At 33.6% G+C, this 12,464-nt stretch overlaps 1 protein-coding gene across 2 annotated transcripts; it reads left to right on the top strand.

The window, feature by feature from the left end:
* The first annotated feature begins 3,188 nt into the window (after positions 1-3,188).
* Positions 3,189-12,324, top strand: LOC102611535 (putative ion channel POLLUX-like 2). 2 transcript variants are annotated; one of them, XM_006489434.3, is made up of 24 exons: positions 3,194-3,475; positions 3,881-3,957; positions 4,038-4,156; positions 4,401-4,687; positions 5,499-5,570; positions 6,547-6,622; positions 6,746-6,844; positions 6,924-7,078; positions 7,173-7,277; positions 7,711-7,797; positions 7,877-7,961; positions 8,046-8,193; positions 8,762-8,838; positions 8,932-9,012; positions 9,288-9,479; positions 9,566-9,679; positions 10,475-10,567; positions 10,687-10,813; positions 10,881-10,957; positions 11,065-11,112; positions 11,229-11,298; positions 11,391-11,464; positions 11,685-11,795; positions 11,866-12,324. In XM_006489434.3, the coding sequence occupies exons 1-24, from the start codon at positions 3,375-3,377 to the stop codon at positions 11,965-11,967; spliced, it is 2,577 nt and encodes an 858-aa protein (XP_006489497.2). In that variant the 5' UTR covers positions 3,194-3,374; the 3' UTR covers positions 11,968-12,324. The 2 variants fall into 2 exon arrangements, 1 of the variants encoding a protein (XP_006489497.2); XR_003061942.2 differs by lacking the exons at positions 11,685-11,795; positions 11,866-12,324 and having other exon boundaries at positions 3,189-3,475; positions 10,891-10,957; positions 11,391-11,421.
* Positions 12,325-12,464: the final 140 nt, after the last annotated feature.

Raw genomic sequence — 12,464 nt, 5'->3', positions numbered from 1 at the left:
TTGTTCATTAGACATTCTCATACGTACATGACTCTTAAGTTATGAGAAAAGTTGTGTTCTTTATAATTAGTCACATCCCTTAACAAGGGCAGAGCTCATGGAAAAATTCTAGAGGGGACAAATTTAAACTTCCAATTTTTATGTTATTATATATTAACGACTTAGTGGGCTTGACTGATTTGTTTCTTATTATTTTGATGCTATCATTAGTGGGTTTAACAGTAAAGTTATAATATTATCTAATATATAAACTTTATACATTAATTGTGCAAGGGCCAATATGAACATTTTACACCAACTTTTCATATTTTATTTATAAACCCTAAAATTTTTTAAAATTCTGCGGAGTCATGGCACCCTCTAGTCTTATATGGCCTTCGCCCTTGTCCCTTAAGAAAGTAGTTATAATTTAATTAAACTCTATTAGCTTTTTTTAAGAGTCATGTTCCTTATTAATAATTATGTTCACTAAATATTATACTAATAACGTTCATCAAAATCTTAGTAAAACTATCCACGTTAACCTTCGTCTTAAAAAAAAAAAAGAAAAAAGAAAATTAATACCCAGTTCTGCTATCACAACACCTACAACTAAGCATGTCTTGGATCTCTTATAAACTGAGGCCCTTTGATCATGCTAGTCCAAACTCCAAAGTAACAATTGGGTTGTTTTGAAGGTGGCTGGCAGCTTGTTTGATTTGACTTGGTTGATTTGTAAGTAACCTGAAGTAACAATCATCCCTAATAGTACACGCTTTTGTTGTGCAAATTGAACAATCAAAATCACCACCATTAATGCTTTTTCAAAAATAAAAATTCGCCACCATTAATGACCAAAGAGGAACAATGAAGTACGAGGGGACAAACAGACAACCGACAAGTTGATAACCGAAAGAGGGGCCATGTGAATGCGATTGTTGATTCCATCGATTTCCACAAACCGCGCTGAACAACCTCAGCTTCATTTAAGGCCCTCTCATTTCCTATCCCAAGGACACTGATATTGCCTATTAGTTTTCACTACCAGACGAACAATTTCTTTAGGTGTCCCATTTTTTTAAGGTCACATTATTGGTTTTATACGTTTGCCAGCAATGACAGAACACTGCATGTGAACATACGACAGCATTTCAGCTCATTTTTAATTGGATAGTTTTTGAATTCATAGATTTACTAAGAAAAGATAATAGATTTACAGAGAATACCGTACTTATTTTATCTTAAAAATTTATTTCAAATGATATGTCATTTATCAATTAATTAGTGAGATAATATAATTAATTCACTTAAATTTTGTAAAGAATTATTAATCACTCAATTAATGACACATCATTTAGGATAACTTTTGGAGATAAAAAATTTAAAATGTGTAACACTATTGTTTAATATTTTATATTCCCATGAAAAAAAAGAATTATTCCATTTAAAAAAAAATTCATAAAAAACTACGACTCCACTTCCACCGTCAAAATACATCACAACTTAAAAATATATGGCAATAAAAGCATTAATCATATTAGAAATATTTCAATGGAAAATTTTGAATGTGTTTAAGTCCGAAAAAATTATTTAACTGTGTGGCTTAATAGTATAATGACCGTAAAAGTTATTAGACTATACAATTTAATAATATAATAATATTATACTATTAAGCTGTATGATTTAATAATTTTCTTAGACTTTAATAAAGTTTAGAATTCAAAACCTGATCCGCACCATTATATATGCTACAACTAGTGAATAGCTCGAAAATCTTACATCAATCTCTCGGGTAAAATGGGAAGTTTGAGTGGGCCATTATTGAAGGATTGAAGCAGGCTCCAGAGGAAACAATAGGACAATTACATCAAATGTGTTGAGCTTAGGCAAAATCGGCAAAATCATGGACCAGCTCAGATTGTGACATGTGTCGTGGGGGGGTGGTGTCTAGCATCAATTATACAGGAGCAAAACCCTTGACCTAGAAAAGTTGAAATGAAAAAGAAAGTAAATGGCATGCCTTTTAGCCTTTTAGAAAACTAGATTTGAGAATATTCACGAGGAAACCGAAGGTTTGTTGACTTTTCGACGCACGTGCTGCTCCTCTGAAAAATTTAAGTCCCACATGTTCGTTTGTTTCCATATTTTTTTTTTAATTCGACACTTGCACGCATTTTTATTTAGCAATTCAGATTTGAAAATTAAAATTAATTGCAACGCAACATCATAAATAAATAAATTCAATGATCTTTCTCAATAGAATTTAAATCAGACGAGAGAATCTTATTTCTAACTACTAACCCACAAAAAGAAAAGAAAAAAATTTATCGAGAATTTATAACGTCGTTCTTTTGGCTGTATAATAGGTATCATGTTCTTAAATAAAAATTTAATCCTGTAATACTCCTATTATCTCTGCATATTAGAGAAATTAAGATTTTAATTTTTTCTCTTATTGATAAGAAGTTAATTAAAGTCCTGAATATCTTTATGTGACTATAAGAGCTTGAACTTTAATTGTAACTTATTTCTGTTGGGCTTTTATATATAATTCACAACAATGAATTAAATACTTACCTAATCCTCAAGAAGCTATTGATAATTATATTGGTCTCACAACTAACAAAACACGCTCATCAAAGAATATGATTATTGTCCTGTCAAAAAAAAAAAAAATTGATTATGAGTATTGATTAATAACTATTGAGAGCTTGTTTGATATTGAAGTGTTGTAACTTTTAAGGTATAGACGTACAGTTATTGTGAAAAAAATTATAATTATGAAATAAAAATTAATAGTATATAGTAAATCTAAATTTTTAATAATAATTTTAATAAAATTATTAAATATATGATAAATTTTTCATCACAAAAATCAAAAATTATATTAAGATAGTTTCAAGTTTTAGTGTTTATTAAATATTTTAGTGTTATAATTTTTAAATTATAGGTGACTAATCTCAATTCCAAACGCACTCTGAGTAAAAAAATAAAAAATGAAACGAAATATTAATTTTTTTAATTCAATAAAAATTCGTTCATCGTAAAAAAAAAAGTGGAGATTTAACGAATGTTGGAATATTTATTAAATAAATAATTGACTATTTATTAATTGCTCTCAAGTAAAACGAGGTTGTACCTTCTCAAAAAAAAAAAGGTAAAACGAGGTTTTACTGGCGAAGACTCGCTGATAAATGTTCTGCTTGTTTCATAGAACTGAACTGAAGTAAGATAACTGAACGGAGAAAGAATTAAATAAAGTTGGAAAATAAAAATTAAAAGCCAACTTTAAAATTACAATTAAAAATAGTTCACAATCTATTCAACATCTCTGCAATCCATTTTTTACTCTCAATTTTCTCCGTTAACTAAAAATCAAACACGAGAGAGAAGAGATGGTTATTGCGCAGTTACAGAGCTCGCATCCATGCGTTTTAGCTTCTCGTTTCGCGCCACCAGCTCGCATTCACGCCTCCTCCTCTTCTTCTTCCAACAGGTGATTTCATTTCAAATAATTCATATGATTACGTGGCATTTGAGTTGAATTTAAGTTTATATAATGGCGCCGATCAACTTTTTGTTTAATGGAACTAGACCGGAGAAATGTCAAATTTCTTTTGAGTATTTATTTTTACTTATTTATTATGAATGTTGTTATTGTTCTTCTTCTTCTTCTTCTTATTATTATTATTATAGAATTGAAATATCGTGTGATTTTGAGATTAATGTAACTGAAAATAAAGGTGTTAAACTGAGTGCATGCAGTTGCTGGAGCTTGTGTTTATAGAGTAAATGGCAGCTACCCTGCCTTTTTCAAGCTACGTTTAAAATGAATTTTGAATTTTTCTTTTCAAGTTGCTTACAAGTACTACTATGCTCTCACTCTGATCATTATTTTCAGGAAATTGATTCCCTGCAATCTTTGGTGGTTCCATTCTTTGGCTTTTAAGAAGCATGATTATAAAATAAATTATGCAGGTGAGTTATATACCAATTTTGCGAATTTAATCTTCTTATTCTTCCATGATTTGTGATTTTTTTGATTTTTTTTGGGCCAGAGAAATGGGAGGCTAGTTCTCGAAGCATAGAGGATAAGACGGACTCTAGTGTTTGTATGAATGTTGTAGATAATTCGAGTTTCAAGTTCTTTAGGATGGATAAGAAAAACACTCCTCAGGTGAGCATCTGTTTCAATATTCTGGAATATGGAAAAAGGGAGAAAAAAAAAAGAGTAGATGGTAGATGCTTAACAATATGGTCATCATTTATTCGTTCCTATATTCTGCAATAAATTGTACTATAATTCCTCCTACTTTCAGGAGAGCTTGTCCATGAGATTCAACTTAGGGTTTGATTTACACTGGTCTGCTGTTGGTTATAATGTGTTGTTACTTTTTTGATACCATGTACTGTATATGCAGGGTTATCAAGCTCAACTGATGATTGGATCATTGTCATCATATTTCTTGTTCAGATTGACACAAATGAATTTCATAAATGCATTTGTGAAGATAATTCAAGATTTTTTTCCCTCCATGGTTTGGACGTTAGGAGCAACAGGCTCGCCTTTTGCTTGTATGTCTAATTCCTTGAATAAACCCATGCCTCTTAAGCTGGATGTGTCCTTGCCTTCACTTCAAGATGTTAGATGGAACTTAGCACGGTTGCTCTATTTGTTCAACGTCCAGCTTGAGAGAAATGTTGCCACGTAAGTATGATGTAATTCATTCCATCTAATATGCCGTTGCATTTCCCATCAGCTGGTTCATAAGTAAAGTTCATGGTGTCTTCATGCATTCTAACTGCTCTATTCTGTTGTGTCATAAGATATGATATCAGCATCACATTGTCAAAATGTGCTTCATTCTTATCAATTAATGAGGCTGTTGGTTAAAGATGTAATTGAATTAAGGACCAATCAAGTCTTAATCGGTCAGCCAATCAGTCTTTCCTTTACAATTTTTTGAAGTTTTCTGTTGATTTTCACATTTAATCATGATTTGATTCTGACTTTACTTGAGTCCATTGTTAATAAACTCTTCAATATTAGGAGTAGAAGGAACACATATTTTGGAAATAAAGTAGTGTTAGTGTGAATTATGGCAGATTTAAAAGCCAAGACCCAAGATGGATTTTCTTGGTTTGACCAGAAAATGGAAACTGTTATACTTATTGAGTGGTTCTTGGTCTTAAAATGTTCTTAGCTGGAGTAAACATTCAAAACAAGTACATGCTTTGACTCCAAGGACCAACAACTACACTTAAGACATGTAGATGCTGGGGGATTAAATTGAAAGCATTGGGGGAGAGTTATAATTTGTATGGTGTAATTCCAGCACAATAATGCTTCAGCTCTTGATTTTGGTATAATATGTCTCCACTGTTGAACTCATCAATGTTCCCGATACGCTGGTCTGCATGTCTTGTGTGAACTTCATGAATCACGACTCTGGTCGTTCTAATTCAATCTCTAAGTATATCTTCAATTTCATGATTTTATTTGTAAAAATTATCTGTAGGTTTCTTGTAGTGCTGGCTGTAGTGTGCTTCTCATTTGTAGTCTTCGGTGGTTTTTTGTTCTTCAAGTTCAGGTAATCTAAATATTCAATCTGAGAGTAATTTGATGTAGCCTTAATCTCATATTTATGGTAAATTGCATATCAGCTTTGTATAGCTTGTCTATAATTTAGTGTGCTGCTCTCAATTCTTTGGAATCTGTTCTCTGAGCAGGTGACCTTTGGAGAATTAGTGGTCTGCTCTTTTCTGTAATTCTTTAGGAATCAATGTATAAGTAAAAAGAAACTTAGGGACCGCATATAAACCTTATACACTTACCACTGTAAAGAGTAAAAACTATAGTTGATCTCTGTATCTGTAACATGCATTGTTGTAGAACCAAAGCCAACAGTCTCTCTCTCTCTCCCCCGCCTCTTTTGTTTGTCAGAGGTAGATACTATCAAGAAGTGAAGATTGTAAAGCCATGGGAATCCCAGGGTGCCACCCCCTACTATCCAATTCCTGTCTCTGGAACTATGGAGATAGGTGACTTTCTGCGATGGCCCTCCACCTTGTTGGGAAAAATGAAGGGAAATATCAAACCCTAAACTAAATATCAGCTAGTTTCAAAGACGTTCAAGAGGTTCTGAGAAATTAATTGGACCTGGGATTTATGGAAGCCTTTTCTTTATGCTCTATATTAATATTGTATCTTTAATGGGAGTTAATTTTGCATGATTTGTTTTTATTTATCCATGATTTCATCTTGCGGTTGGCCTCTGATGGATGATGTCCTTGTGTTAAGCTTGGTTAAATGTGGAAAACATCAACATATTGATGTCAGAGATTTTTTAAAAAAAAAGTAAAGAAATTGTTTCTCAACTGAATACACACAATTATGTTGAGTATTGTTATTCCTCATTTTTAATAATAACCCTTCTATTAAGAAATTTTCTCACATTTATACTGGTCAATTGATTATCAGGTTCATCTCAATCAACTTTTGTTGCCGTTGCAAATTATACTTGTTCACTAATCTGGCCTGGGTTTGTCATATGTTGAATAAATCAGGGATGAGACACAATCTTTGGAGGACTGCTTGTGGGAGGCTTGGGCATGTCTAATTTCATCATCTACTCATTTAAAAGTGTGATGGCTTCCTTTGAAGTTTTTAATTTGCTTCATTTGATTATACCTCTGCTTTCATCTATACATAATTGTTAAATTATATAACCTGCAACTAAGAACATTTTTGTTGTGTTGCTTCCAGCAAAGAACACGTATTGAGCGTGTTATTGGCTTTATTCTTGCCATATGGGGAATACTGTTTTACTCTCGGCTATTGAGCACTATGACGGAGCAGTTCAGGGTAAGTTCTTGAAAAAGAAATTATTTTCTGATGTCTAGTTATACGTGCATGGCATATAAACCGATGGTTTTCTGGACAGAATAATATGCAAAAGCTCCGGGAAGGAGCACAAATGCAAGTTCTGGAGAGTGATCATATCATTGTATGTGGAGTGAATAGTCATCTAAGTTTCATACTAAAGCAGCTAAATAAGTACCATGAATTTTCAGTCCGCTTAGGTACTGCTACAGCTAGGTGAGTTAAATTTTTCTGCCAGAAAAATTACGACTTCACTAATGTGTTTTAACTACTGGTTTCTAGTAACTCTTTTTTGTGTGTGCATTTGCAGAAAACAGAGAATTCTTCTTTTGTCTGATCTCCCTAGGAAACAGATGGATAAGCTAGCTGAAAATATAGCCAAAGATCTCAACCATATTGATATCCTTTCAAAGAGGTATGTGTTCTAAATTTACATTTTTCCTATCTGTTACACGCAGCAGTACCTCTTAGAAGACATTCACTTTACTCTCTCCTTTAAAATTATGCTGAATACCTTCTTTGGTAGTTACCTTCTTCGTTGGCCTCTTCTCATTTATTTGGTGATTTTATCTTATAAGTTGTCCTTTCAACTTCAGACTTAAGGCCCTCAATTGTCATTTTTGCTTGCCTTTCTATTCTCCATGATATTTGCTGATTCAACGGGACAAAAATGCATAGGGAAATTCAAAATTTTTTGTTTGCAGATAGTATCACTTGTCTGTCTAAGATGTAATCAGTTCATTGTTCTAACAATTTTGATCAATGGAAGATTTTAATACCTGGATCAGATATTTTATTCACGCTTGATTAGGTTCTACTTCTTGCATTTTGAGCTTCTTTTGGTACAGTTGCAGCCTTACCTTAACAAAATCCTACGAAAGAGCTGCAGCCAATAAAGCTCGGGCAATTATCATACTGCCAACTAAAGGAGATAGGTATGAACTTGTTCAGTATTGAAAGAAGTGATTTCTTAATCCTGAATTCTATATTGATATCATATCCTTGATTAATTAGGTATGAAGTTGATACTGATGCATTTCTATCTGTACTAGCTCTTCAACCTATTCCAAAAATGAATTCTGTCCCCACAATTGTTGAGGTATTTTACTTGAGGCTGATATTGTATAAGCAGCTTGTCCTTGAAGGAAGTTGAGTTGAAATTTTTCCACTTAACTCCATGCAGGTTTCAAATCCTAATACATGTGAGCTCTTAAAGTCACTATCAGGATTGAAAGTAGAGCCAGTAGAAAATGTTGCATCCAAATTATTTGTTCAGTGTTCTCGGCAGAAGGGGCTCATAAAGATTTACAGGCACTTGCTTAATTATCGAAGTACTGTATGCATTCTCCTTAAAAATTATGTTTAAAAGAACTGCTCCAAAAAGAAAAGGAATTAATGATGATAGAAAGTTTTCTAGAAAAAATTAAAATAGAATTGGTAGAGGGGGAGAGAGTAGAAAGGAGCTGAAGACGTTTCCAGAAGTAACTTTGTCCTCCTTTTTACTGCACACTTCATAAATATTGGAATTTGGAGAAAATTTTGTAAAATCATTTGAATGCTATTTCTAGGGGCCCGAGCTAAACATTGTGTCTCCAGAGTCTTTTAACATAACATCCAAAACGGCTAGCTCTTAGGCTCCCCTGTTTAATGGCATTTGTGGTAGTCTATTTGTGATGCCCATTCTCATGTGTTCACATAGTTGCATGGATGAGAAAAATTACTCATTTGATTTTCGGATGATTCCAAGTTAGTTTTACTCGAACTACATCTGGTTAACACTTATGGGTACTTTTATTATCATATATATTGAAATGTAAACAATATTAATGCAGTTCACTTTGTCTTGCAATGTCATATATATCTACTGAGCAGTAACTAGGGTCTATTTACTCATTGCAGAGAATATATTTAATCTCTGGAGTTTTCCTAACTTAGCAGGAATAAAGTATAGGCAACTAAGGCGTGGGTTCCAAGAGGTGATACAATCTACCAGAATTAATTTCTGCGGGGCAGAGCTTCTATGAAGTCTGCTAATTTTGATTTCTTTCTCTAAACGGATATCCTTTCAGGCAGTTGTTTGTGGCCTCTATCGTAATGGAAAGATATACTTCCATCCAAATGATGACGAGACGCTGCAGCCAACTGACAAAGTATGTGGACATTATTTTTTTCAGAACTTGTTCATATTCCTTTTATATCTAAGATAAATGAAGCAGCATAAGTTAAGAGTTGCACAAAAAGTGCTGTGAAGTATAGACCCGTTTAACTATCCAAATACTGGTATATATATTGTAATTTCACTTGTCATTGCTCCTTCCCTTGCCAATGTTTGAAATATTCTTCTTCAAGAAAGTTGTTGAGTTGATTATATTCCTTCCCTGATTTAATTTATGCACTCTATGACATTGTTTCACTTCTCATGTAGATTTTGTTCATTGCACCTATCCATGGGAAAAAAAAGCCGCGGCTTGCATCTTCAAATGTTGCCAACAGAATGAATATTAGCCAACATCTGAAAGTTTTAGAAAATAACAGTGATTCTACAAGTTATGCCATAGAATTGGTGAATGCAAGACTTGAGCTAATTGCAAAGCGTCCTAGCAAACCAGGGTCGAAGGTAAAACTTACATGAGACACCATTACTTAAACTGACTGTATACTTTGGAATATTTTGGACATTACTTTGTGGAATCCTGAATGTAGGCTACAGATGGGAACTTAGGACCAAAAGAACGCATCCTTCTACTTGGGTGGCGCCCGGATGTTGTGGAAATGATTGAAGAGTATGATAATTATCTTGGACCTGGAAGTGTGTTGGTATGCTTTTTATGTTTTGACCTTAGACCATTCCTCAGTTTTGTTGTTGAAACTCGAAGAGAGTAAATGCAGGCTGCGTGGGGAAGAACACAAATATCTGGGAGGTGTTCTTATTAAATGTACCATAGCATAATTTTTTCATTTTTGACATTGAGGTTCTCAATCATCCAGGATATGTTGATCGAGGAGTACTTAAGAAATTTTGAGAGTCAGATGAGCAGATTCTGAGCATCATGTATCATATTTGATGCCATAAACGATGAGTAGAGATGTAACTTAAAGTTGGAGTAGATCCAGACATCCCGACCATTCATTCCTGTGCTTTTGTGTAGGAAAATATTATCATTATCTCACTTTTTTCGGCTTCTCTGTAACAGGAAATATCTTGAGCATCTTCCTTGTGATCAGTATGCCCAGATTCACTTTAAAGTTATAACCAATTAACCATTGTAAGAGAGAGGGGGGGGGGGGGGGACTAGAAAAAGAAAAATTAACTATTGTGCTCCCCGTTTTCAGTCATCAAAGAACTTAAAAGCCTTATTGAACATTTGTGAACCACCTGTCAATCCGAACTCACCTATGCTTTGCAATAATACGTTTCAGCGTTTAGGCTAACATTATTGATACTGTAGACTAATGTTATTTTGGTGGCTGATATCTTGTATTAATCTCACTATTGGGACCACCAAACAAAATATATTTTTGAAACTTCGATGGAACCTATTTAATTTTCTTCTGTCACGTAAATTATATAGATGATACAGGCTTTACAGTTCATAAATGTCCTTTATGCAGGAAATATTGTCTGATGTACCATTAGATGACAGGAAGAGGGCCAGCAATGCTATTGGTCATGGAAAATTGAAGAACGTGCAGGTCTTCCATAAGGTACCATCTTTAGACCACCATTGAGCAGAACTTCTTTTTTATTTTTCTTGGATGATATTTTCTGCTTTCTTTGTAGAAAACCTTCAAATATCTATTTACAATTCATTCATATGCTGCAGATTGGGAACCCGTTGAACTTTGAGACCTTGAAGGATACAATTATGAACATTCAAAATTCTTTCAAGGATGGCGAAGAACTTCCCCTATCAATCGTTGTTATATCTGATAGAGAATGGCTTCTTGGAGGTAATGAGTAATGATATTTCAGTAGGCTAAATCAAATGTAGCTTTGCATTAACAATCCTCTCTTCAGATCCTTCCAGGGCAGATAAACAGTCTGCATATTCTCTTCTTCTTGCTGAAAATATCTGTAACAAACTTGGAGTGAAGGTGAGTTTGATTTAGGAGAAATAACTTGTTACCAATATTTGTACTCATTCTTAATTTTTAAGAATTTACATTTGGGATTGTATGGTTAAATACTAATATTTTTGCAGGTACAAAATCTAGTTGCTGAGATTGTTGACTCAAAACTGGGAAAACAAGTAATAAATACTTCCTACAGAAGCCTCATTCCATTTTCTTATTTCAGATTTTCTTCTTTTGCAATGAGCAGTTCCCATGTCAATGGTTTTCACTAAACTCCCGCAATCCCTAACAGATTGCAAGAAATAAGCCATCCCTCACTTATATTGCTGCTGAGGAAATAATGAGCCTTGTAACAGCTCAAGGTTCTGAATCTTTATACTTGCTATCTCAGTATTTATACAATTGGTTTTTTTTTTTTAAATTTGGAAGAGTAATTCTTCATTCTGCTTAACAGTTGTGGAGAACAATGAACTGAATGAGGTGTGGAAAGACATTCTCAATGCTGAAGGTGATGAAATATATGTAAAGGTACCTGCATAGTTCTCATCTTATTTTTCTTATACACCCCAGTGGTATGTAAAGTTATTGTGTTCACGCGATTATCTAAAATGGATAGCATCAAGCATACCTATTGCTTTGAATCGAGTTTAACAACTGTGTCAGTTGTATTACGCAATTATGCAATGTCCATCCCTCCTGGTAAAATGCAATTAGTTTATATTTTACTTGCCTGTGTCTCTTCTGACAGGATATTAGCCTGTACATGAAAGAGGGAGAGAATCCATCATTCTTCGAGCTTTCTGAGAGAGCTCATCTACGGAGAGAAGTAGCCATAGGTTATGTGAAGGACAACAAGAAGGTACATCCTTTCATTTGGTTTCAAACTTGTACGTTTCAGACATCTAATCCTTACATACATTATATTGCAGGTTATTAATCCAGTTCCAAAGTCCGAACCACTATCCCTTACATTGACAGATTCATTAATTGTTATATCAGAACTTGAAGGAGAACAACCCATCGTCCTTTAAAATCAAATTTTCAATCTTCATTGGTTATCGCTTCCCATTACCATTGCAGGGGGCATTACTGTTTTTATCTTGTATGGATAGGATTAGGAAGTTCGATTATGAACTAGTATTCTCTAAAATTTTACTACAAGAAAATCCGTTATCCAAATTGAATACCATTCAAGCTGTAAATTTGCGAGAAAACTTCTTGTTTCTACATCCTTGAAATGGTAAGGTTTACAAGTACAAGAGAAGACCCTCGTTTCAGTGTTCTTGCCTCGGTATATGATTAGGATAAAATTGTATCAGATTAACTTCCTCTCTGATTTCAATACTAAAAGTACTTACTTAGGCGGGATACACTGAAATTTACTTCAACATCGGCAATCTCAATTTTGCGATGTTAGTTTGTAATATGAAATTATGAAAATTATGAGGTGTTATTATTGAATGGTTTCATTATGAGTTAATAATAAAATACGCTACATACCAAGAGCGTCAGTTTATATAGAGAACAA

This window comes from Citrus sinensis, chromosome 1 (assembly GCF_022201045.2).
Source record: "Citrus sinensis cultivar Valencia sweet orange chromosome 1, DVS_A1.0, whole genome shotgun sequence".
Classification (NCBI taxonomy): domain Eukaryota; kingdom Viridiplantae; phylum Streptophyta; class Magnoliopsida; order Sapindales; family Rutaceae; genus Citrus; species Citrus sinensis.
The sequence above is the reverse complement of the archived record's forward strand: the minus strand, read 5'-3'. Positions and strand labels throughout refer to the sequence as shown.

What these genes read in the sequence shown, in the direction of transcription:
- LOC102611535 (XM_006489434.3), top strand. Translation starts at nt 3,375, where the DNA reads ATGGTTATTGCGCAGTTACAGAGCTCGCATCCATGCGTTTTAGCTTCT. An exon ending in TAAGGCGTGGGTTCCAAGAG is followed by an intron (nt 8,839 to 8,931) that starts GTGATACAATCT and finishes ATATCCTTTCAG; the next exon opens with GCAGTTGTTTGTGGCCTCTA. An exon ending in GTGATGAAATATATGTAAAG is followed by an intron (nt 11,465 to 11,684) that starts GTACCTGCATAG and finishes CTCTTCTGACAG; the next exon opens with GATATTAGCCTGTACATGAA.